A 27,288-nucleotide genomic window follows, 5' to 3' on the forward strand; every position below is an offset into this window, starting at 1 on the left:
GTCCTCCGAATTATTGCTGAGATAGAGTTGGCTTTTTAAAAACTTTTTACTTGTATGTTTTTCGAATGAGAGCTTGTCGTGTATTATAACCCCTATGTCTTTCTCCTCATTGATTCTTTCTAAAGCTTTCTCCATAAGTTGTATTGGAAGTTAGTGTCCGGTTCATTTTTTCCAACGTGGAGGTATTTGCATTTAACAGGGTGGAATTTTAGCAGCCATGTATCACTCCGTTTTGTTAGTTGTTCTAGATCTCTTTGCAGGATTTCTCTATCTTTGTTGTCATTAATCAGTTGAAATATTTTCGTGTCATCTGCAAAAAGGTATAATGAGGATTGGACAGTATCTGGCAGGTCATTAATGTATAGGACAAATAGTACTGGTCCTAGAACTGACCCTTGAGGTATGCCTGAGGTTACATCTTGCCAGTTTGAGCAGGCGTTGTTGACTGAAACCTGTTGTTTCCTACCACTTAGGTAGTTCTCGATCCAGTCTATCATGTTATTTCCTATGTTGTATGCCTTTAATTTGTTTATGAGTCTTTTGTGGGGGACTGTGTCGAAGGCTTTCTGGTAATCCATATCGACACAGTCAACGCCTTTCCCGTTATCTATAGCTTATGTCCACTCCTCTAGTACTCTTAGTAGTTGTAATGATGTTGATCGTCCTGCTATAAACCCATATAGTTTTTTGGTGAAAAATTTGTAATTATTGAAGTGATTAATTAAATGTTCGGTTACTCGTTTTTCCATTACCTTGCAGATTACTGATGTCAGGCTAACCGGTCTGTAATTACTTGCGATGGTTTTGTTTCCTTTCTTATAAATTGCACTTATCCTTGCTTTTTCCAGTCGTTTCGGTACTTTTCTTTCATGTTTTAACTTATTGAATATTATGTTTAGTGGTTTTGCTAGTTGGTTACTTAGCTCTCTTAAGAATAATGGATGCAAACCATCCATTCCTTGAGATTTGTCTGGTTTCAAAGATTAGAGTAATTTAGCTATTTTTATTTTACGTTCGTTTATATCTAATTCTTGCCACTCCTTATTGGGTTGTCCTTGCTTAAGTTCCGGTACGTCGGGTTCTTTGGTGAATACACTGCTGAAGTAGCTGCCTAGAATGTTTGCCTTTTCTTCATCCCCTTCAACCCTTGTTGACTTTGGGTCTGTGGGGTCCTGGCATAAACTTTTTATTTCCTGTTTCGTTTTACTTTATGAGTTAATGTATTGCCAGATTATTTTGATGTTTATCTTTGCTTCTTTAGCCAGATTTTCATCATAATACTTCCTCGTTTAACGTACTAGTTTTGTTATTTTGTTTCTCACCCTTTTGTATTTTGTTCTAATGGCTGGTTCTTTTGTTTGATCAAACTTCTTGGACAGTCTTGATTTTTCCTTGATCAGTTCTACTATGTCTTTACATAATGGTACTTTTGTGTTCTTATTTGATATTTTATATGTCTGAACATGTCTTTCCTCCAGTTCCGTAATTATTTGTTGGAATTTTTCCCACATGCTATTTACATTGTTTTCATTTGGGTTGTTCAGCAACTCGTCCGAGTTAAACTCGTCCAACACTTTTTTCAGTTTGTCGTAGTTCGCTTTTCTATAGTTACTCCTCTTTTTATCAATTTGTTTTAATTTCACATTGCATATGTATCTGAAAAGGATTACACAGTGGTCACTTTTCTCTAGTGGATTTTGGTATTCTATTTCATCAATGGCATTTTCGTCTGCGGTGATTTAGAGATCTAAGACACTTGGATCGTTTGAGCCCCTCCATCTTGTAGGTTCGGTCACTTTCTGGATTAGGAAGTTGTCCTGCAGGGTATCTATGAATTTTTGCTTCTCGCTATGATCTCCTTTTGTGAGAAGGGTATCCCAATCTATGTTTGGGAGGTTAAAGTCCCCCATTAATATTAGGTCAGAACTATTTTCTGTTGCTTTATTTATAAGGTTTCTCAATGCTTCGTGTTAACCGCTTGTATTGTCTGATGGTGATCTATAGATAAGGCCGATTTGCAGGTGCTCATTGTTACCAGTTTAGATTTTAACAAAAATGTTTTCTTCAAATTCATTTTTCATCTTCACTTCTTCGGCTATACGATCTTCATGTATATATAAGATGAGTCCTCTCCACTTATCATTATCAATGTGCATATGGAATAGATTCTAGTCTTTGGCCCAATCCATTCTGAGTTCTGCTGGGTTCAGAGTGTATGATTTGTTCTTCGCCTTAACTTCTGTTATTTCAATAACCTTAGGTTTATTTTCTCTGACTAGAATTTGAAGCTCGTTTAGTTTGTTTCTTAGTTGGTCTGCATTTGTGTAAAGACATGTTAAAATATTTACATTATATACATTAACATTCTTATTTACAATCAATTTTCTGGGTCGATTTTCTCTTGCACGATTCGTCTGGCCGATGGTGGTCCTCTCACCTTCAAGCGGTACTTTCCTTTCGGGTTGTTTTCCCTTTCTTTGGCTTCTGCAAATAGTTTCTTCTCGTTTTCTCTTTCAATTGGTGTCATGTCATTTGATATTCTTATATCACGTGTTTCTTCTTTATCTTTCAGATTGCTTCCTCCTTTGAGGTATGCGATTTTCATTTGTTTGTCTGCAAAGGTTACAAGCATTGGTCTCTTTGGTTTTTCTATTGATTTATCATACTTTCCCAGACGCGTTTTTTTTTATTATGTCGTCATTTCTTACTTTTACCCCACATATTTCTCCTACTTTGATGGCTTTTTCTTTATCGTGGTTCAATCTTTCAACACGGTTCATCGAGTTTTGTTCGTCTATTCCATATATTACAAGGTTGTTTTCCCAATTTTTTCTTTCATTCAGTTCACTGATTACCGATTGTACTTTGTCTTTGTTATCTTCTCCTTCTGAGCCTTCAGGCACACTCGCTTTATTTCTGGTTATTTCTTCTTGTACTTTGTCCCTCACCTCTTCTTTGCTTTGTGTGTTCTTGGTTAGTTCCTGCTGTATGATTTTTCTGACTTCTTCCCTTTCACATTCTTTGTTTTTAGTGATTTTATATTGTACAATGTTTATGACTTCTTCCTTTTCGCATTTCCTCTCTTGTCTTTCTTCAAGGCCGAGTAAATAAATCTTTTTATACTTATAAAAAAGTAAAATCATCTAAGAATTATGATCATTTTAAATCTCTTAGAAATAAGGCTCAGCATCTTATTTATTGTGCTAAAAGGGACTTAAAAAAAATTCTATAATGGATAATGAAAATGATTCGAAATCCTTGTGGAATTCACTTAAAGAACTATGTATGCCATCCAAAAAAGTTAAATGTACCTCTGGAACTATTGGTTTGAACATTAATGGTGACATTATTTTTGACAAGATAGAAGTGGCTAACCATTTTAATAGTTTTTTTTACAACAGTAGCATCCAATCTTGTAAGTAAATTACCAACATCTTTGGGAACATTTGGCAAAGATTTCGTGTCTGCTTTTTATTTTAAAAAGGTTTTTTTTTCGAAACAGTTGCTTTTTATCTATTGTTACAGAAAACAATGTTCTTAAGTACCTGAATAAACTTAGTGCCAGTAAAGCAACAGGTCTAGACGGTATTTTATCACGTTTTGTAAGTGATGGAGCTTCTATTATTTGTTGTTCACTTACACATGTCATTAATTTATCTATAATACAAGGTGTTGTACCTGATGATTTAAAAGCTGCACGAAATGTTCCATTGTATAAAAAAAGGGTAATAAAAATGAAGTCGGCAACTACAGACCTGTATCAATTTTGTGTATGGTGTCAAAAATACTTAAACGAATTGTATATTACCAAGTAGAAAACTATCTGAATAAGCAGAAGTTATTGTATGAGTTTCAGTCAGGATTTAGGAAATCTTTCTCAACCGACACATGTCTGATACATCTATCTGACTTTATTAGGTTTAACTTAGTACCATGCAATATGTATTATATATACTGAAATAAATCTATCTATCTATAAGGCTTTTAATCCTCTTTTCAAACCCTGCAGCCATTTCTTTGCACCGTATTTCAATTTCTCTGTCTATAACAATGCTTCTTTCTACTCTTTCTCTATACACTCTTTGCAGAACCAGTAGGTGTCGTCGCAAGACATACGGTGGTACTCGTCTTCTGTTTTGCCCAGACACTTAATACAATATTGGTTTCTGCATATATCGCATTCCAGCATCTTGTCATCCGGGTTGGTGAATGTGATGAGGCATGTGTTGCATTCCCATATAGTTCTTCAATGTCAGATTTTTTCTCCTTTTTTCTTCGGTTCTCCTTGATTGGCGATGTGTTTCTTGAGTTATTTGGTGTTGAGTTTCGAGATCTAATCTTCACCTTCATTCTCTGTCCCTTACCCGGTCACTCAAATTCAATATTTACTCCGTCTGACATTTTCCCTTTCATTGTTAGGTCTGTGTCCTGTGGTGGTGAATGATTTTTAATAGCCAGAGTCGGCTAATCAGTCTGTCTGGATGTATATAGACTGTCTTTAAGAAGTGACCAGTTGTTGTATTAGTTTGTGCGACCACCCCTGACGTATGTCCTGCTTTTTTGTAGATCTTTGTTGAAGATTGATGTTCTTCCATCGTTCAGGGTGTTAAGTTTCGGGTGCAGTGTGTCAATCAGTTTTATTAGTATTTTGTCCTCTTCTATGCTCTTCTCCTCTAGTTGTTGAGCTTGTTGTCCTCTTTCTTTGTTCCACTTGGCTATAGAGTAGTATGGTATTTGAAGAAATATGACGTGGCACCTAGCTTTGCTTATAAGGAATTGAGATATTTCTTCAGATTTAGCGATTATTTCGTCCACAATCGTTTCGTCACGAGACTTAAGTTCAATTAACCCGTCTGTATTCATTTTGGTCAAGTCGCAAGTCCCTAACCAGACATACTCCGTGTATGATTAGTTTGTCTTTGTTTTTTGGTCAAAGCTAAGTTTCACCTTTTTGAGAGTGTCACTAGTATTTGCACCTCCTTTACTCCACCATATTATGCTATTTTTTTTTATTGGTGAACCTTTTCTCGACCTCAGTCTGGTATTTCTCAAGGTATTTTCCTTAACTGTCTGTTAGGAGGATTGGTTTAAAGTCTCTGTTCTCGGATGCCGCTTCTAAATTATTGATCAAGCACTGTATAGTTTTTTTTATGATTGATTTCTCTGTCATCTGCACTTCTATTTATTTTGATGGGTACTTTTTTATTTTAATTGTTTGTAACTACACAGTTCCATTTTTGCTTAAATTTATTGCGTGTTTTTGTATTTGTTCACTTTCAAAATTCGTATGTATTCATTAAGAGGGCCGATACTACGGATAGACATGCTAATAGCATAAATCGTGAAAACATATTAACATCTCCATAAGCTAATTTAAATTGCGAATAATATTGTCCACTTCTGAGTCGGCATCTCTAGAATGGAATGATTTAATAAATAACGCAGGTTAACACGTAGAACTGGAAGTATTTGCAAACTTGCAAGGTGCTTGGTTAAGATTTAATCATATAGACAATCCCAGAAATCGATACCTCCCGGATTACCCGCCCCTGAATACTCTCGCGCGCCTCCAAAACGGTACTGAAGAAATAAACATGGACACACACATATATATATATATATATATATATATATATATATATATATATATATATATATATATATATATATATATATATATATATGTGTGTGTGTATAGGTCCCAACGCAAAACAAGGAAGCGAAACGGTTTTATCAAATATATTTGAGGATTTAAAGAGTTTCTGTTATCGATCTGACAACCACATAATAGTTTGTGTTATTTCTTTTAAAATATAAATTTCATAATTAGTAGAAATAAGATTCATCTGCATTCGTTTAAGAGTAATAAAACACAGCATGGACATGGACCTATTTGTGTAGGTCCCTGGCATGAATAAGGTCTTGATTGTCATTTAACATGTTTTTGAGGATTTAAAGAGTTTCTGTTATCGATCTGACAACCACATAATAGTTCGTGTTATTTCTTTTAAAATATAAATTTCATAATTAGTAGAAATAAGATTCATCTGCATTCGTTTAAGAGTAATAAAACACAGCATGGACATGGACCTATTTGTGTAGGTCCCTGGCATGAATAAGGTCTTGATTGTCATTTAACATGTTATTTAAAGGTGACGCGTGATATCTTATCTTAATTTCGGTATCTACACATGTGCAGACATGTGGTGTCACGGGCAAACCCATAAACGCTTTTAATCCACACTTGGAACATCGCCTCCCATTTAGCAAATTCGTTCGCGCCTTTATCGCTGATGTTTTTTTTTCAAGAGATGTATGTTGCTGTCACTTATAAATAAATCACTTATTTTGTTCGTGTTTTTATTTTTTAAGCGTAAATTTAGACCGTTTTACGAAAATTCAATAAAGACATTCGTTTAGGAAATCTAGAGAACACAATTGGAACTATTTAAGTTTATTAAAGGCTCATTTTTTATCATGTTGAACATTTCAATCGTGAAATAAGATGTTATAAAGAAAATTTAATAATATTTCAGGCAACATGTAAAACATAATTTAAATAATAATATAAGAAAGTTGTAGACAAAAGCTGATATGTCCTTTTCAAAAAAAAAAAGGTATGACATATCCTGACATCTTACACAGTTTTGCAAGCGAATAACTCAGATACTTGTTCATTTAAATCACAAAATTCATTTCCGGCTAGATATTTTTGTATTAGCTTGAGTGCGATTTTTAAATAAAAGATTGCTAAAACTCACTTTAGATTTAGACTAAACTAGATACATAATTTAAATTTAAAAAAAATCTCTACCTGAAATCTTACAGAGTTTCGATACTAAAGATTTACGGAACAATTTTAGAATCACAAACTTCATTTCGGCTATAGATTTGTATATTACCTTTAAAATGACACTTACAAGGGAAATATTAATAGCGAAATGGTAACTGTTTAGACAAACAAAGATATGTATTATTCAATAAAAGAAGTCGTCCTCAGTCTTTAATCTTACAACGTTTCTTAATGAATATCTCCGGAAAGTATACAAAGTACGACATTTAATTAAATAAGAAATAATATAGGCTGAAACAAAGGCAGATATCAATATAAATGTCTACATCGACCTTAAATCTATCTAATTAATATCAAAGATCTATCCAAAAAAATTGGTCTGAATGGATGTTTCCAATCTTTATATATTGATAGATCTTTGTTTATATCTCCGCCACTATTTACGCTCAAATCACAACGTTTACTCAGACTTTAGATATTTCTATACCTTTATAATTATGCTTGAATAATTTTATTCCATAAAGAAATAATTAAATTTTATACAAATGCATTATGCTGAAAGGTATGCTTAAAAATGCCAACTCGGTCTTAAACATTACGTGTTGTCACTTATGAATCTATCGTGTATATTTTTTATTTAAATTATATTGATTTACGATCGATGTGATACATATCGACACTTAGTTTCATGTTTCACTTTTTTCAATCCTACTGTGCGAAGTCATAAAGTACTGTTTATTGGAATAAAGCGGGTGTACACTATGATAATGTAACCTGTCAAATTCTTCAGTACCGTTTTCAATCGCGGCGACCATATTATCGATTCTGGGATTGTCTATACATGTATCATGCTGTTAAGTTAACACGTGTAACCGGCGTGTTACATCATTAGTTTGTTGAAAGCGCATGTATGTCGTACATTGTTGCGTCACTTTCATTCTACGACAAAAGCAATCCACGTTAACATTTGTGAAACATTGTATAGTGTTGGCGTCGAGAAAAGAGGGATACATATTTAGGTATTCATTTTCATATGTTAAAGTATGACTTTAATTAGTTGTTGTTTACATTAAGTATTTGCATTTCGGATAGGCATTAATTCGGAGCTTGCACTTTGCACATATCGTTCAGTCTAGATAAATCAATACAAATTATTAACAGAACTAAGCATAAGAAATGTACTGATAACATATCGTATAAAAAATGATAAATTTTGTGCATATATATTTGGCTAAATCAGAAATTAATTGTCATCAACCTTAGTTGCAATAATCCAACTCCGAGCTATTGACCCTCCGGGTCCTGTACGTATGTTCTCATAAAAGCTCAGAGCATTCAAGAAGAACTATCATCAACCTAATGCAGTTACAGCACACACGTTTGCTTGTTGTAAGTGGAGATGCTTCATTAGTTCAAATCCCACCTAGTGACCCTACTGGTTGCTCGGAGCTGTAAAAAGCTCAAAGCATTCAAGAAGAACTATTAAATAGAGATGCTTACTCTAATGTTATTGTTTTCGCTTCAGCAAGCTGCCAAGCAATTCATTCACACAAATCTAAAAATGTGTGGTATATGGGCAATATTTGGCAGTGATGGGGACATATCATTCCAATGCAATTCTGTACACAAGATTGCCCATCGCGGTCCCGATGCATTCCGTATAGAGAGCATCCACCACTTCCAGAACAGTTGTCTCGGGTTCCACCGCCTGGCTATCGTGGACGACTTGTGTGGTATGCAGCCTATGCGTACTTTCCAACATCCCTATGTATACCTCATTTACAACGGAGAGATCTTCAACTTTAAAGAGGTATTTATCATTTTACTTATTTTTAGTTATTGCCATTTGATTATACAAAAATTCAAAGTTTGCCGATTCATCTCTTGTAACTCATTTAACTTTCACAAAATTGCTAAATAAGGGGTCCATTTTTTAGAAGATACTTATATTTTGTATCCATAACTTTATTATTCTTTTACTTAAGGTAGCGCTACCCTAATAGGCACATATCCAAATATAATTTAATTAATTATTTTCCTAATCAGCATCATTTCACTGAACTACATGTAAATTTGTAGGTAGGATTGCCATGGTTTAAAAAAAAATATACAGATTTTTTCAAAACCACCCTCACGCTCGGCTTTTGTCCAGTTTATTTTCACCCCTGGGGTATATAAAGTTCCATAATTCATTCCAATTTCCAAATATGGGCATGCAGTTGGTGTGTACAGATGCAGTAAAGGTGTTTAAAATTTAAACAAGATGAAATAAGTATTCTTTTACAGACATTTATTTTTTACAAATTTTTATCTATGGAATAGTGCCATGAAATGTAAGTGACTTCAGCCAAGTAAAAATTGGGTCGGTTAAAAACAAAGTGTCATAAAATTCAAAATAGTGTCATTTAAGATATATTTTAAACTAATTTTTTATAGAAACACTATTTACAGCAAAAATACCAAGAAAAAGACAGATTTACCGTTTACTTTTTGAAATAAAAATAAAAATGCAACATGCATCATTCGTATTTTTAGCAGTAAATTACCCAATTTAGCCGTAACGTTGTTTTAATTTTAAAAATTGAAGGATGTGCATACAATTTTCAACATATTTAACAATAAACATAGCTTATATGCAATATTAAATCAAATTATGTTAGAAAAGAAATAAAACGCGTCGCAAAAAGCATGCAATGTCGGCAGGATTCGAACCTGCGCTGGAAGATCCCAAAAGATTTCTAGTCCATCGCCTTAACCACTCGGCCACGACAACTTCACATCAGTGCAACCTTAAATTAGATATCCATAAGAAAACAGGTACAAAGGCTCGTCGATCTTTGAAGAAATCGCAAAATTGTATTTTTCAGATGATAATTTGATCAAAGTCAATATTTATAGTGAAAATAATGTATTCTAAATGAATTAGGTAAACACATATCAAAATTCGAATTTTGAAAAAAATAAAATGTATCTCTCGGCAATAACCGATCATTGAAGATCGGCAATGATCGTAAAATAAATTGCGGGAAATCATTAGAGGTGCGCTACCTTAAACCAGATTGTTGGTATAACAACCCATCTAATATATAAGCATATTTTCTTTTTTAGTACACATATAGGTGTGTTAATTTAGAATGATATTAAACTCATTCTCTTCTGTGTCTTAGTGTCATTAGATTAACTATATACATTTCGCACTGGTAAATTTGGGCTTAATGCATGTGCGTTAAGTGGCATCCCAAATTAGGTTGTGTAGTCAGCATTTGCTAATCAGGGATGACGCTTTCCACCTTGTATAGAATTTTTTGTTTGAAGGACCTCTCTTCTAAACGAAAATCCAGTCTACTTGGAAAATGTTGTCCCTGAGTAGCTTGTGCAGACTGCACAGGCTAATGTAAAATGATCTACTACGCACCTTCAACACTGTTTTCCCAGACGGATGCAGTTTCCTATCCTTTGGTTGAGAATATTCACATGTACTTGACTGTAACAGTAATTTTTTCAAGTTGTTCATTCAAAATAATTTTCAATAAAATATTTATGCAATAACTGCAATTTTCACTTTTCATGACTTGTTGATTTATACAAATTAATGCCTTCATTTTTTTTTCAAAAATTGAATATCTGGACTTTGGAGGCTATTTAAATTGATGTCTAGGAAACACCATAAATTATCATAAATGTGGAGGATTTCCTTTACCATAGGAACATTTGACTGTAAAGATGTACTTATTCAATTCTGATTGAAACCACTGGTATATTTATTTACCAGTCAAGTATATTTGCGATCTTGCTTATCAATGCAGGGCCAGTGTCACATTTGTTGCCTAATCCCCCAGTTGACCTGGCCATGTGTGCACACTTGGTAATGTACACATCATACATCTGTTACAGATTATTGTCTGGACAAAGCAGCTTTCAGATTAAGGGTTGTTTGGTGTTGTTTCTTAGTTGCTTTGTCAGGATTCTGGTGGCAATAAATTGGCAAATATGTTGTATTGTATTATTCCTTTGAACAATTCAATACCTTTAAATATTAGCACTAGTATTTGTAGAGTAATTTCCTTAAAATAAAATCAACTGGTTGTGGTGTACTACTCTTACAAAAAAGTAGTCTAAGAGATCTATGGTTACAAAAGAGGCATGTGGAGTACAGAACAATCCTTTTGACATAATGTATTGGTGTAATAAATGTATAGAATGTCATGTCTTAGTCCTGCATTTGTAAATAAGATTTATTGTAAGCAATATTTGCTGAATTGCTTTTGAACATTCAAATCAATTCAATTTTAACAGAATTTCAAATTTTGGTGTGTAAACCAACCAAAGGGGCATGAAGGGGGGGGGGGCAAAAAGAAGTGGGGCACCCATTCCTGCTATTTCACTGTAGATCTTGACGTACTTCTAAGCATACAGAAATCTTTTACTGTTATACTGTACAACAAATCCCCTACAAGAGCACATCAGAGTCTTGTAGTAATATAAAAAATACCAGCCCCATCTCCACCCTCTTGAAAAACAAGACCTTGCAATTTTTCTACAAAAGGAATTGAATATCAGCCAATTCATTCGAAAATGGGGCTGAAAACATATGTATAAAGTGTCATCCCAGACTGCACAGGCTAATCAAGGACTGTTTTTTAAAGAGACTTCTTTCAAAATATAATATAAAAGGGAAAAGCATTGTCATGATTAGCTTGTGTAGACTGCCCATTAGCAACTTCAGTTAGTGATTTGTTACTGCAGGAGCCCAGATCTGCTTAACTAGTATACCAGTATATCTTGTACATACCTGTAGTCACATCTATTTCACATCTATTTATAGCTTCAGAAGACGTTTGGGTTCAAGCAAGACACGGAGTGTGATGGGGAAGCTATCATCCACTTATACGCCAAGGGGGGCATCGAGTTTGCGGCCCAGAACTTGGACGGCGTATTCTTCTTCTGCCTGTGGGACACGGCTAATCGCAAGGTTTTCATTGGTCGAGATACCTTTGGGGTGAGGCCTGGTTTCCGTGTGTCCACAGAGACTGGCTTCATGGCCGTGTGTTCAGAAGCAAAAGGTTAGCTGTGGTTAGCAGGCTTCAGGACTAAGCAAGTTTGCAATTAAGTCTAAACTTAAGATGTTGAACATATGGAATGCTTGGGCATTTAAGTTTTGATTTTCATTGGTTAAATAGTTGATATTTATTGTATTGTCAAAATGTCTGGACTCAATCTGCTTTCAAGTGTTTTCTATAGTAATTATAAATGTTTGTGGGTTTGAGTGATGTATTTCTTGTTGTTACAGATGTTAAGGAATGTTTGATAAACTTTAAATCATACTTTCATAAAATTCATTTCAACTATTTAAAAAAAACAACAAGAAAAATGTGTTTGTTAGAAACACTATTTCCCCTTCTGCGCCACTTTGATTTAATTTTTTTTACCTTTGACCTTGAAGGATGACCTTGACCTTTCACCACTCAAAATGTGCGGCTCCATGAGATACACATGCATGCCAAATATCAAGTTGGTATCTTCAATATTGCCAAAGTATTCATAAAATGAGCGATTTTGGCCACATATACTTGACCTCTGACCTTGAAGGATGACCTTGACCTTTCACCACTCAAAATGTGCGGCTCCATGGGATACCCATGCATGCCAAATATCAAGTTGGTATCTTCAATATTGCCAAAGTATTCATAAAATGAGCGATTTTGGCCACATATATTTGACCTCTGACCTTGAAGGATGACCTTGACCTTTCACCACTCAAAATGTGCAGCTCCATGAGATACACATGCATGCCAAACATCAAGTTGCTATCTTCAATATTGCAAAAGTATTAATAAAATAAGCGATTTTGGCCACATATATTTGACCTCTGACCTTGAAGGATGACCTTGACCTTTCACTACTCAAAATGTGCAGCTCCATGAGATAAACATGCATGCCAAATATCAAGTTGCTATCTTGAATATTGAAAAAGTTATTGCAAATGTTAAAGTTGGAGCAAACAGACCTACAGACCAACGTACAGACCAACAGACAGGGCAAAAACAATATGTCCCCCACTATAGTGGGTGGGGGACATAATTTTTTATGTCCCCCACTATAGTAGTGGGGGACATATTGTTTTTGCCTTGTCTGTTGGTCTGTTGGTTGGTTTGCGCCAACTGTAACATTTGCAATAACTTTTGCAATATTGAAGATAGGAACTTGATATTTGGCATGCATATGTATCTCATGGAGCTGCACATTTTGAGTGGTGAAAGGTCAAGGTCAAGGTCATCCTTCAAGGTCAAAGGTCAAATATATGGGTCAAAATCGCTCATTTAATGTATACTTTTGCAGTATTTCAATATTCAAGAAAGCAACTTGATATTTGGCATGCATGTGTATCTCATGGAGCTGCACAATTTGAGTGGTGAAAGGTCAAGGTCATCCTTCAAGGTCAGATGTCAAATATATGTGGCAAAAATCGCTCATTTTATGAGTACTTTTGCAATATTGAAGATAGCAACTTGATATTTGGCATGCATGTGTATCTTATGGAGCTGCACATTTTGAGTGGTGAAAGGTCAAGGTCAAGGTCATCCTTCAAGGTCAGAGGTCAAATATATGTGGCCCAAATCGCTAATTTTATGAATACTTTTGCAATATTGAAGATAGCAACTTGATATTTGGCATGCATGTGTATCTCATGGAGCTGCACATTTTAGTGGTGAAAGGTCAAGGTCATCCTTCAAGGTCAAATATATGGATCAAAATTGCTCATGTAATGTCACTTCTGCAATATTGAAGCTAGCAATTTTATATTTGAAATGCATGTGTATCTCATGGAGCTGCATATTTTGAGTGGTGAAGGGTCAAGTTCAAGGTAATCCTACACGGTCAAACGTCATATAGGGGTACATTGTGTTTCACAAACGCATCTTGTTTTTATTAAAAGTATCCTTCTTTCCTATTGTTTCATCCATTCCTATTGATTCATCTACCCCTGTTTATTGAAAATCAATAATGATTTCTTATAAAATTTTCGTCAGTAATCTGTATTGGGCCAGTTCTGTCACAAAAATCTTATTTTGTTGTCGAAATAATGGGGGGAAGAACATTTTGTGTAAAAACATGAACAATTTAAAAGGATGTCTATGTAAATTGCTACACACAGTTTGTAAAAACCAATGATATTGCACAATCTTAATTTTAAATAATGAAAGGATGTGTGTTTGCCAGGTAAGGAAAGTTTCTAATGAAGTATATCAAAATTGCTTGAAAATTCAGATGTTTTCTTATCAAAATGGAGACGGAACAGATTGATAGTAAAGATCTGACAAATTCATGGTTGCTAGGGTATCCTCCTCAAACCTGCCTGTAACTACAAAAAAATATTATCTATGCATCTACTGACTTTAATGTATAAGGAAACACATTAAACTTCAAAAAAAGGGTGTCATTCTTGTTTGAATTGTGTGCATTTATAATATATAATCAGTTAATGTGTTAAGTGGATGAATATACAGGAAAAGAGGCTATAGACCCATGTCAGGGCAATATACACCTGCATATGGTAAAATTTTTATTTCATGTTTGAAAGTACTAACAAAATTAAAACAAGATTTGTTTAATGAAAAAGTTTGCTGTAATAAGAGACACATGAGCCCTTTTCTGGAAAAAACTGGGCTTAATGTGTGTGCATAAACTGTCGTCACAGATGAGCTTGTACAGTCTGCATGTGCTTATCAGGGACCACACTTACCCCCTGTACTAAATGTTTGCTAAAAAGGGACTCCCTTTAAACAAACAATACCATAAAAACAGAAAGTGTTGTCGCTGATAAGACGATGCAAACTACACAGGCTTATGTGGGATGACTCTCTATGCACGAGCATTAAGCCCAGATTGAGGCTCAAACGAATACAAGGTTTCTCTATTCATTATGATTCCATCCTAGGACTGATCAACCTGTCAATCAACCAGTCTGCAGCCATGCCCACGTCCCAGGTAGAACAATTTCCGCCGGGTAATGTAGAGACTTACTCATTGGACGCTCAAGGTCGTGCATTCTTGACTGAGAAAACCTGCTTCCACAAGATTGGCGAGCCACCTATGTACACTACATTCCCTGTTGAGATTGGTGGGTAGTAAGCTTGCACTTACTAGTTATCAAATCTAGTTATCTAATAGACTAAAGGACTGGTGTATTAGTATCAGTGCCAGTTCTACTGATGTCTCCAGTTGGAGACAAACATTTGAGCCATTGTCTTTATATGTTGGTACATTACAACTTTGGATTACAAGTTGATTATTGCACCGTTGTTTCTTGAGAATATTTATTTTATTCAAATGTTTCTCTATCTAACTTTGCCCTTTACCTGTTGACATAAAAAAATTAAAAGGTCAGTCAAAAACTATTTTAATGCTAATAAGTGAACCATAGAATATCTGTGTGGGAAATCCAGAAATCATTTACTGCTCTTAAACGTTTTTTAAAGACAAAAATAACTTCTGGTAATTCAAATTCAGTTGGTTCCAGTGAGTTAAGGCTTGATATAATTTCTGTAAAGGGAGACAAATTGCATATATTTATGTATGAAAATCTTCATGGAACCATTTATTTTCTCCCTTTACATCGATTATAAAGCACAACAAAGATAAGCAAACAGCTACTAGGTTTTGTATCTGACACAATAGTGTCAAGCTCAAACCTCTAAACCATCAAAATTATGAATTTGTAGGTTCGAACATAAAGAAGAACATCCGAAACCTGCTCACAATGGCATTCTGGGAATTTTGGGCTGAATCTATTTGCGTAAAGTGTCCGTCTGCACAGGCTTATCACGGACGACACTTTCCGCCTAGACTGGATATTTGTTTGAAGACACTCAAAATTTCTAATTTGTAGGTTCAGACATAAAGAAGAACATTCGAGACCTGCTCACGATGGCAGTGAGGAAGCGTCTGATGGCAGACGTGCGCGTAGGCTGCCTGCTGTCAGGCGGGCTGGACTCCAGCCTCGTCACGGCGCTAGTGGTGCAGGAAAGCAAGAAGCTTGGCGTTGACTACAAGATACAGACCTTCTCCATCGGCATGGAGGGGAGCACAGACCTGGAGCATGCACGCAAGGTGAGAAAGTGAAAATTTGAGCCTCGTTCTGGGAAAACTGGACATAATGCATGGGCATTAAGTGTTGTCCCAGATAAGCCTTTACAGTGTTCACAGGCTAATAAGGGACAACACTTTCTGCATAGGTATACCCTATTTGTGTTTAGAAGAGACTTATTTTAATGAAACATTCCATAACAGCAGGAAAACTGCTAGTATTTTTTCTGGGGTATATCTTGACTATTATTTATCAGCTTAAAACTTCATAGATAGATAGATCACAACGAAGGGAAGTGCAGGGCGCAAGAGCCATTTATTTTGATTCTATAGTTTAAGAGTTGTTGCCCTTTATAAATTGTTATGGTTTAATTTTGTCAAGAGCTTATCTTATAAACTATTTTTATGCCCCCGGTAGGGTGGCATATAGCATTTGAACTGTCTGTCTCTCCGTCCGTCCTCTGTCCGAAATATTTAACATTGGCCATAACTTTTGCAATATTGAAGATAGCAACTTGATATTTGGCATGCATATGTATCTCATGGAGCTGCACATTTTGAGTTGTGAAAGGTCAAGGTCATCCTTCAAGGTCAAAAGAAAAAAATACAATCCAAGGGAAGTAATAAGCTTTAAAAGGGATTTAATTTCTTTACCTGACAAATGATAATATTGAAAGTTTATTTCAAAGCGGCGCAATAGGGGGCATTGTGTTTCCGACAAACACATCTCTTGTTTGTTAATTTTTATTGTTAATTTTGTACAGAGCTTTTCTTAAAAACTATAAGATGTTTCAAAGGGAATCTTTATAGTTAGTTGCATCAGACTGAGAGGATGTGCATTGCATAAGAATCATAACTCAGGTGTTAAATTTGAAGTGCTGTTTACCTTGGATAATTATACCCCAATTAGTGGAAATGGAGGCTATATAGGAGTCACTTTGTCGGTCTGTCTGTCTGTCAGTCTGTCTGTCCCGAAAATTTCATCCGATCTTCACCAAACTTTGTCAGAAGTTGTATTTAGATGATGTCAAGGTCTAGTTTGAATATGGGTCATGCCGGGTCAAAACCTAGGTCATGGGGTCACTAAGAGCATTTTAAACAGAAAGTTTGTCCGGGCCATAACTATGTCATTTATTGTTAGATTTTTAGCTTGACTATTATATATGAAATATATATAGTGGAGCTATCCTACTCACCCCGGCGTTCCCGTTAGCGTTAGCGTGCAAATGTTAAAGTTTGCGTACTACCCCAAATATTCCCTATGTCCTTTGACATATTGCTTTTATATTTTGCATACTTCTTTACCAACATGACCCCAATCTATAAACAAGAGCAGACAACTGTATCAAGCATTTTGACAGAATTATGGCCCCTTTTATACTTAGATAATTGAACATTTGGTTAACTTTTGTGTTTTGGTCCATTTTACTCCTGAAGTATCATAACCATTGCTTTCAGACTTGGAAAACTCGCTAACCATCGCAAGGGGACTGTACAGGGCAAGTTGCATAACTCTGGTTGGCTTTTTAACAGAATTATGGCCCTTTTTGTCTTAGTAACTTTGAATATTTTGTTAATTTTTGTGTTTACATCCACTTTACTTCTTAAGTATCAAGGCTATTGCTTTCAAACTTCAAATACTTTCTTACTATCATGATGGTACAGTACCTGGTAAGTTTAATTTGACCTTGACCTTTGAATGACCTTGACTCTCAAGGTCAAATTAATAAATTTTGCTTACATTGCCATTACTCCTTTATTTATGTTCACATTTGATTCATACTTTGACAAAACAACACTTACCTGACATACCACAATGCACTCCACCCAAATCACCCCCCACGCCCCACCCCAGAACCCCCCCCCCCCCCCAAAAAAAATGTTTTTTTTTCTTATTTTTGACGGATCATCTTTTAAATGATCACACACCCACATTACCCCCCCCCCCCCTCTCCATGATGGCTTACGTTATACTGTCAAGCACTCGAATAGTCGAGCGCGCTGTCCTCTGACAGCTCTTGTTAAATGACTTGGTAAATTTGTACACCATCATGGGACGGTGTGTTGCGCGAAAGAATTACATCAATATCTCCAAGGTCAAGGACACACTTGGAGTTCAAAGGTAAAATGCTTGTCCGGGCCATAACTTTGTCGTTTATTGTGAGATTTTAAAATCATTTGGCACATTTGTTCACCATCATTGGACGGTGTGTCACGCAAAAAAATTAAGTCCATATCTCCAAGGTCAAGGTCACACTTTGAGTTCAGAGGTCAAAAATGGCCATAAATGAGCATGTCCTGGCCATAACTATGTCGTTCATTGTGAGACTTTAAAATCATTAAGGCACATTTTTTCACCATCATTGGACGGTGCGTCGCGCGAAAGAATTACGTCAATATCTTCAAGGTCAAGGTCACACTTTGAGTTCAAAGGTAGAAAAAAGCCATAAATGAGCTTGTCCGGGCCATAACTATGTTGTTCATTGTGAGATTTTAAAATCATTTTGCACCATTGTTCACCGTCATTGGATGGTGTGTCGTGCAAAAGAATTACGTCAATATCTTCAAGGTCAAGGTCACACTTTGAGTTCAAAGGTCAAACATGGACATAAATGAGCTTGTCAGGGCCATAACTATGTTGTTCATTGTGAGATTTTAAAATCATTTGGCACATTTGTTCACCATCATTGGACGCTGTGTCACCGAAAGAATTACGTCGATATCTCCAAGGTCAAGGTCACACTTGGAGTTCAAAGGTAGAAAATGGCCATAAATGAGCTTGTCCTGACCATAACTAAGTCGTTCATTGTGTGATTTTAAAATCATTTTGCACATTTGTTCACCATCATTGGACGGTTTGTCACACAAAAGAATTATGCCGATATCTCCAAGGTCAAATTCACACTTTGAGTTCAAAGGTAAAAATGGCCATAAATGATCTTGTCTAGGCCATAACTATGTCATTCATTGTGAGATTTAAAATGACTATACATAAATTTTGTTCACAGTCATAGGACGGCGTGTCATGCAAAAGAATTCAAGAGTTCAAAGGTCAAAATTGCCATAAATGATAATGGAATAATAATTCTTAAAAAAATCGCCATAAATAAGCTTCTCTTGTGTTGTGAAGACAGCATGCAAAATAGTGTGTTTCAATACTTCGCGTCTGTAACAAAGCTCTAGTTTTGATTTTGATAAATTAATCAGTGAAAATGTCAAAATCTTTAAGATGTGTAAACTTGAAGCTTCATAGACAGATTGATCCCAAAAAGGGGAAGTGGGTTTTATACAGCGTTATAGATATTTTTTTACCCATGGGGGTAAATACCCCCACTTTTCAAAGCATGGGAGTAAATGGTCAAATTTTGCCTTGCTTGAAGGGTAATTTGCTAAAAGTAAAACCAGAATATAGCCCGGGTACAGACACGCTATTTTAATAATGTTATACACAATTAACCATTAACTATGTGTATTCCTTCATATTAGTAGGTTTCTTAAAGTGTTGTTATTTTAACTTGTATTGTTGGCAGATTACATTTAAGAAGATCCTTTTATCGTCCACCACTGTTGGCCACGGAAAACTTTTTTGCCAACTTTCAGCAGTTGTTTTATTAGCGTTTTAGTGGTTCCTTGTTGATTTGAAAACAGAGGAAATTAAATCATTCAGTATTGGCGGTACAATTTTATTACTCGATACAATTTTTGCCGTACAAAAAGAATCAATTTTACTTTGAGAAGTAATTTGTTTTGGCTTGGAAGAAGCCATGCTGACCACTTCATGTAATTTAATAAACACATAAGCGCTTGACTGTCTGTTAAAAAATAAATACAAAATTACCATTCGTCTAGATGATACAGAGTATACATACCGACTGGCTAACTATTTCTACAATCCAGCGAACAAATTAGCTCTAATGTTTACGATAACCAGTCTCATATTTTGGCGAAAGACAATCAGCTGTTTATATTTTTTGTTTACGATGTACGCAGAGAATTTACAGCATTAGCGTAGGTCCAGATTGGCTTGCTTAAATGTACGCACGGAAATGATAAATTGAGCGTATCATGATATTTCTCATGCGTATATTACGCTGATACGCAGCTTATCTAGAACGCTGTTTATACAAACCATAACTCTTGCTTTTATAACTTCAGTAATTGCCCTTTGTTTTTTTTAGCTCACCTGAGCACAATATGCTCATGGTGAGCTTTTTGGATCGCCTTTCGTCCGTCGTGCGTCGTCAACATTTTGCCTTGTGAACACTCTAGAGGCCACATTTCTTGTCCAATCTTCATGAAACTTGGTCAGAACATTTGTCCTAATGATACCTCAACTGAGTTCGAAACTGGGTCATGCTGGTACAAAAAGTAGGTCACTAGGTCAAAAAAAAAGAAAAACCTTGTGAACACTTTAGAAGTCACATTTGATGCTCAATCTTCATGTTACTTTGCTAAAATGTTTGTCTTTATGATATGTTGGTTGAGTTAAAATATGGTTTCAGTACGTTGAAAAACATGGCCGCCAGTGGGCGGGGCAGCATTCCTTAAATGGCTATAGAGAAACCTTGTGAACACCCAGAAGTCACAATTTTTGCCCAATCTTCATGAAACTTGGTCAAAACATTGGTTTCATTGATATCTCGGACGAGTTCAAAAATGGTCCAGATCGGTGAAAAAACACTGCCACAAGAGGGCAGGGCAGTTTTCTCTATATGTATATAGTGAAAACATGTGAACACTCTTGAAGTCACATTTTTGGTCCAATCTTCATGAAATTTGTACAGAACATTTGTTTCCTGGATACGACAGTTGAGTTTGAAAATGGATCGGATCGGTAAATAAACATGGCCGCCAGGGGGGGGGGTCATTTTCCTTATATTTATAGAGTAAAAAAAGCTTGTGAACACTCTAGAAGTCACATTTTTGCCTGATCATATTGAAATTTTGTGTAAACATTGATTTTATAGATATCTCGGACGAGTTCGAAAATGGTCGTGATCGGTGGAAAAACATGGCCGCCAGGCGGTGGGGCAGTTTTCTCTTATAGTAAAAACATGTGAACAGTCTAGAAGATGCATTTTTTGCCCAATCTTCATGAAATTTGGTCTGAACATTTGGTTCATGGATACGATGGTTAAGGGTGAAAATGGTTTGGATCCATAAAAAAAAATGGCCGCCAGGGGGGGGGGGGGGCATTTTCCTTATATTTACATAGAAAAAAAAGCTTGTGGACACTAAAAGTCACATTTTTTGCCAAATCATCATAAAATTTGGTAAAAACATTGGTTTTGTGGATATCTCGGACGAGTTTGAAAATGGTCGTGAGCATTTGAAAAACATGGCCACCAGGGGGTGGGGCAGTTTTCTCTATATGCATATAATGAAAACATGTGAACAGTTTAGAAGACACATATTTTGCCCAATCTTCATGAAATTTGGTCAGAACAATTGTTTCCTAGATACAACAGTTTAGTTCGAAAATGGTTAGGATCGGTAAAAAAAACATGACCGCCAGGGTGTTTTTTACTGATATTTACATAGTAAAAAAGCTTGTGAACACTTTAGAAGTCACATTTTTAGCTAGTTCCTTCGGGTCTCAGGGGAGCACCTTAGGGCCCATGGCCCTCATGTTCTTGTTTGGACTATATCTCTAAACCTATAGGGCTATCAACTAAAAACTTTATAAGTAGATAGACCTCTATGAAGTTAATAGCAGTGCATAAGAGCCATAACCCTTGCTTGCATATTTTCAAGTTTTGTTTACCTTGGTTATGCTTATGCTCAATTTTGTTTATGGGACATTTTGAAATGTATGATGTATGCCTGGAAATGTACCTCCTTACATCCCCTGTGTACCCATACAATATAAGATAAAACAAACAACGAAAACAAGTACATACACACTTAAATGCGAATGGAAATCAAATGTATTGTTTTACCCTGACTATGAGCATTCAGGCATTAAATCCCATTCCTAGGTTGCTAAGTTTCTGGACACAGACCATCATGAGCTGGTATTCACCCCAGAGGAGGGTGTGGAGGCGGTAGAGAATGTGATATATCACCTGGAGAGCTATGATATCACCACTGTCAGGGCCTCTGTTGGTAAGTAACCAGTCTAGTGTGATATATCACCTGGAGAGCTATGATATAACCACTGTCAGGGCCTTTGTAGGTAAGTAACCAGTCTAGTGTGATATATGTCAAGGCTTCTGTAGGTAGGTAACCAGTCTAGTGTGATATCACCTGAAGAGCTATGATATAACCACTGTCAGGGCCTCTAGAGGTAAGAAGCCAGTCTAGTGTCACACACAATTCAAGAAACGTATGCTTCCTTTGCAAAAAAAGGATATGCACATTATATAAAAGTAACAATTTCCACTTAAAAAGGCAACAACCTTTAATTCTATGATGATAAACACTGATTTTCCTGTTGGTTTAACTAAAACTAAAGCTCACCTCAGCATAGTAATTATTGTATTTCAAAAGCATGTCTATTGATACACTTAGGATAATTCCCTTGTTGATACTTGCCTATGCATCAGAAATCCAACTGAGCCTCGCTTAGGGTAAACGTTGCCTAATAAATGAACGCAAAGTGTTGCCCTAGATTAGCATGTGCAATCTTCACAGGTTTATTAGGGACGACACTTTCCACCTAAACTTGATTTTTGCTAAGAAGGGACTTTCTGTAATTAAAAAATACCATTAAAGCGGAAAGTGTCATCCTTGATTAGCCTGGGCTAACTGCACAGGCTAATCTGGGACAACACTACACATATGTATTAAAATTGATTTTCCCAAAGCAAGACTCAAATGAATCGTTTATGGGACGATTAAAAAGTTAACCCTTTCAGTGCGGGAACCAAATTTTAAAGGCCTTTGCAAACAGTTTGGATCCAGATGAGACGCCACAGAACGTGGCGTCTCATCAGGATCCAAACTGTTTGCTATTCTGATAGTATTCTTTGAAAACAAATCGAAGAAAATGCTAATTTTTGAATTTTAGCAGACGACAAATTTCCCAGCATTCAAAGGGTTAAATATAAATCCTTGTAGACAATTTCCCAATGCACAGGTATGTATCTGATCAGCAAGTACATCAAGGAGAAGTCCAACTCCACGGTGATCCTGTCCGGGGAGGGCTCAGACGAGATCGCCATGGGTTACATCTACTTCCACAAGGCACCATCTGCTGAGGAGGCGGATGAGGAGAGCAGACGACTCTGTAGGGACCTGTACATGTACGACGTGCTTCGATCTGACAGGACCACCGCTGCCTGGGGGTAGGCAATATTCTGTAAACATTTGATTCACATCATGCGAAAATGGGTTTTGACACATCCTATAAAAGGAGCTCCAGACCAGCCTGGGTGTATGCACAGTCAATCTTTTATTAAGAGACCACAAAAGGGAGTAACAGAAGTGGTCTCTTAATAAAATGGTTTATAAAAATATCATTCTGGAAAAAAAGTAAAATCATCGTTAGTATTAAATTCATTTACCGATTCTGCGACACAACTGTCTTGTTTAATATTTAAATTCTATACAAATTCCAGATATTAGTGTAGTTAATCATATCATTACTTTGCAATTTTATAACTAGTAATAATGCAACAAAACACTGTTTCCGTTTTTGACAATAAATGTGTTTTAAGAATTTTGTAAACATAAACGTTTGCCTTTTTTTAATCGACAGGAAATTGGTATATAGGAACTACTCGGCCTTTCGCAGAAAGCCAAGACAAATGTATTCATTGTTTCAAAGCTTATACCAAGTTATTTCAATTGCAATTTTTTGGGACTGGACATGCGTTGATCATGTGTTCAATATCAGCCATCGGTTAGCACCTAACTTTTAACTCCACCTTTGTTCCCAGTAAATCTAAAGGCAGAGCGATTCGAGTGCTATTACGGGAATGGTTTAGCATGTTGAGAAAGACTAAGTTAGCCAATTTTATGGGTGAGAAAGTGTTGTTTTATGCCTTCTTGACAGGAAGTTGCTTTCCTTTGATTACAACAAACTGACTATAAATCGGCCATCAAGTTTGTCCCTTAACGATCAACATATTTTCACATTTTACCACAATGTTGTTGCTAAATTCAATATTTGGACATCAAAATACTTGAAAATCAGCAGTTGCTGGTCATGTAAGACAAATGTCGCTTAAAACAATATCAAAATAGAGTGAAAACGCTCATGGTGGGGGTGGGGGAATCCGAGTGGTCGCGTAAGACAAACGCCACTTAATTCAAGTGTTCACAACCACAAGTTTGACTGTTTCAGTATTTATGTATACAAATGATAAGGAATGGCAGTTCAATATTGACATAAAAAGCCCAATTTGTAATAATAAAGGAAAAGTTTTCAAGCATATAAACATTAAAAAACCATCAAATTCCAGTATCAAAATAATTCCTTTCAAAATACAAATTCTGGTATCTAAATAATTCCTTCAAGATACAAGTTCTATGATCTAATTGATTCCTTTCAAAATACAAATATCTCATTTCCTTTACTTTGCCTCGCCCAGACTGGAAGTGCGAGTCCCGTTTCTGGATCACCGCTTCTCCAGCTACTACATGTCACTGCCTGCCGATGTCAAGATGCCCCAGGACGGTGTTGAAAAGCACCTGCTGCGCTCAGCGTTTGCAGGCGAGGGTTTAATACCAGACGAAGTGCTGTGGCGACCCAAAGAGGCGTTCAGCGACGGGGTGTCGTCTGTGACGCTGTCGTGGTATGAGGTCCTACAGACCCATATAGACTCACGGGTAGGTCCTACAGATAAAGACCAATCCAAACTACCCATTGTCTGCAATGACCATTATTCTCAAGTGACGGTTTGGTCAGTTTTGACTGTAATGATATATCATTTCTAAGACACTGCATTATTGGCTGGAAATAATATGTTGTATGATTATTGACATGTACACTGGAACTCAACATTTGTAAGAGACATTCTTAGATGTTTTTGTTGTCTTTTCTGTCTAAAATGCACTAAATCTAGTAATTGATTCTGATTAATTTCAACCGAGAAATCATGTTGCACTTCTAAACATTTGTTGATATAAATGCCTACTTACCTATAAAAATAACAAATTACATCAGGACCCTTTGAAGCTGGCCTGTATCAGCTGAGAGTTATGATAAATTGTTATACCCCCCCCATAGGCGGAGGGATATTGTTTTGGCGTTGTCCGTCCGTCCGTTCTTCTGTCCGTCCATCCGGCACTTTTGTGTCCGGAGCCATATCTTGAAAGTGCTTCATTTCATTGCAGATCTCATTGGAACTTGGTATGACTATATATATGGATAAGAGGATGATGCACGCCAAATGGCATTGTTCACCATCTGTTAATGATGGAGTAATGGCCCTTTGTATCTTGAAAAAATGTTTTTTTTGTGTCTGAAGCCATATTTTGGAAGTGCTTTGGCGGATTTCATTGAATCTTGGTATGAGTATATATATATGGATAAGAGGATAATGCACGCTTAATGGCATTGTACACCATCGGATAATAGCTGAGTTATGGCCCTTTGTATCTTGAAAAATTGCTTTTTGTGTGTGTCTGGAGCCATATCTTGGAAGTGCTTTGACAGATTTCATTGAAACTTGGTATGGGTATATAAATGGATTAGCGGATGATGTTGGCGTTGTCCATCCGTCCAGAAGTATTTTGGCGTGGGATATCAATTCAACGAATTTGCTTGTTAATACTAGTATGACTAAGTCTGCAGAGGTTTAGTCTCAGTATTTACTGTACATGAAATCTATGTAGCTGAATAGATAAATGCATTCAGTGTATTTCTGTTTTTCACAGCTTAACTGAAACTCAGAAGGTGTTTTGTCAATTTATCAAAACATGAAAAGGTCCCTTAAATACCCTTGTGATTATTCCAGATCAACAACTGTAAGCTTGAGGTCGCGTCCAAGATTTTCATTTACAACCCACCTCACTCCAAAACTAGACTATTCATGTGCATTAAGTGCTGTCACAGATTAGCAATGATAACAGATGTGCAGTATGCATAGGCTAATCAGGGACAACACTTTCTGCCTAAACTTGATTTTCATTTAGAATAGACTTCCTTTAAATGAATAATTCCATAAAGTGGTAAATGTTGTCCCTGACTCGCCTATGCCAACTCCATCGCCATTAAGTCCAGATTTCCAAAAACATGGCTTAATAAAGAACAACGGGTAAATGCCCAATGTTTTTGTTCTATATGAGGTGAGGCTTGGAATAAAGTACCCTTGTGATTGTTGTAGATCAACGACAGCGAGCTAGAGGAGGCAGCCAAGACGTTCAGCCACAACCCGCCCCACTCCAAGGAGGCCCTCTACTACAGAAGGATGTTTGAGAAGCACTACCCGGGGATGGGGCGCTGGCTCCCATACTACTGGATGCCCAAGTGGTCCAAGACCAATGATCCCAGCGCCCGCACCCTCAAACACTACAAACAGTAGTCTGACTATCAGAGTCTTTACATTTTAGGTTGAGCTGCGCTGTGAGAAAACGGAGTTTTAAGCATGTGTAGTCTGCACATGCTAATCAGGGACGACACTTTCCGCTTTAGTAGTATTTTTTGCTTTAAAGAAAGTCTTGTTAAAAGGAAAATCAATTTCACACAGACAGTGAAGGCCTTGATTAGGGTGACACGTTTGGCCTATATTGTATTTTTCTTAAAGCAAAAATTCAGTTTAGATGGAAAATGTCAGCCATGATTAGCCTGTTTGCACCTGCATTAGACCCTGTTTTCCCACAGCGTGCTCTATTTAATTTTAAAAATAAAGCCTATTTAGTAAGGTTCAACTTTGATATGTTCAGCAGTTTTTAAACTTTGTGCAACACTTGCAAAAGCATGTTAAAATTCTGTAAACTGCCCTGGGGGTTAGTTTTAGAATCAAGCTTATGTATGCTCACATATTTTCGATTTAGTGGTCAATTGTTTGTTCATAGCAGCTGCAATCTAATACCATGTTTGATCAGCTGTAAAAAAACAAGATTAGGTGACATTATATAGCTACCTTACATGGAGTTTACTGAAATTTTGACAAGATGTTATTTTCACGTTAAAAGACAGATTTACACTTGATCTTAAGTTACCAGATGAAACAAATCATGTTTAACCCTTTCAGTGTGGGAACCGAATTTTAAAGGCCTTTGCAAACAGTTTGGATCCAGATGAGACGCCACAGAACGTGGCGTCTCATCTGGATCCAAACTGTTTGCTATTCTGATAGTATTCTTTGAAAAAAATCGAAGAAAATGATAATTTTTGAAATTCAGCAGACGACATTTTAGCAGAAGACAAATTTCCCAGCATACAAAGGGTTAATTCTTTCCTACTCTGAGGCAAAGTGAAAATGACAAACAGCATAAAACCAGAAACAGCCTGTGCGTAA

At 36.2% G+C, this 27,288-nt stretch overlaps 1 protein-coding gene and 1 non-coding gene across 2 annotated transcripts; one reads left to right on the forward strand and one right to left on the reverse strand.

Moving 5' to 3' along the window:
• Window positions 1-7,580: 7,580 nt before the first annotated feature.
• LOC127852652 (asparagine synthetase [glutamine-hydrolyzing]-like) lies at window positions 7,581-26,695 on the forward strand. The gene is made up of 9 exons (XM_052386605.1): window positions 7,581-7,812; window positions 8,319-8,603; window positions 11,619-11,856; window positions 14,733-14,915; window positions 15,684-15,904; window positions 21,859-21,985; window positions 22,959-23,166; window positions 24,415-24,652; window positions 26,152-26,695. Exons 2-9 carry the CDS (start codon window positions 8,355-8,357, stop codon window positions 26,347-26,349), a joined length of 1,662 nt encoding a protein of 553 aa, XP_052242565.1. The 5' UTR covers window positions 7,581-7,812; window positions 8,319-8,354; the 3' UTR covers window positions 26,350-26,695.
• Window positions 9,483-9,566, reverse strand: Trnas-aga (transfer RNA serine (anticodon AGA)). The gene has a single exon. It is a non-coding gene; the product is annotated as a tRNA-Ser (tRNA).
• Window positions 26,696-27,288: the final 593 nt, after the last annotated feature.

The sequence above is a fragment of the Dreissena polymorpha genome, chromosome 1, assembly GCF_020536995.1.
Source record: "Dreissena polymorpha isolate Duluth1 chromosome 1, UMN_Dpol_1.0, whole genome shotgun sequence".
Classification (NCBI taxonomy): Eukaryota; Metazoa; Mollusca; class Bivalvia; order Myida; family Dreissenidae; genus Dreissena; species Dreissena polymorpha.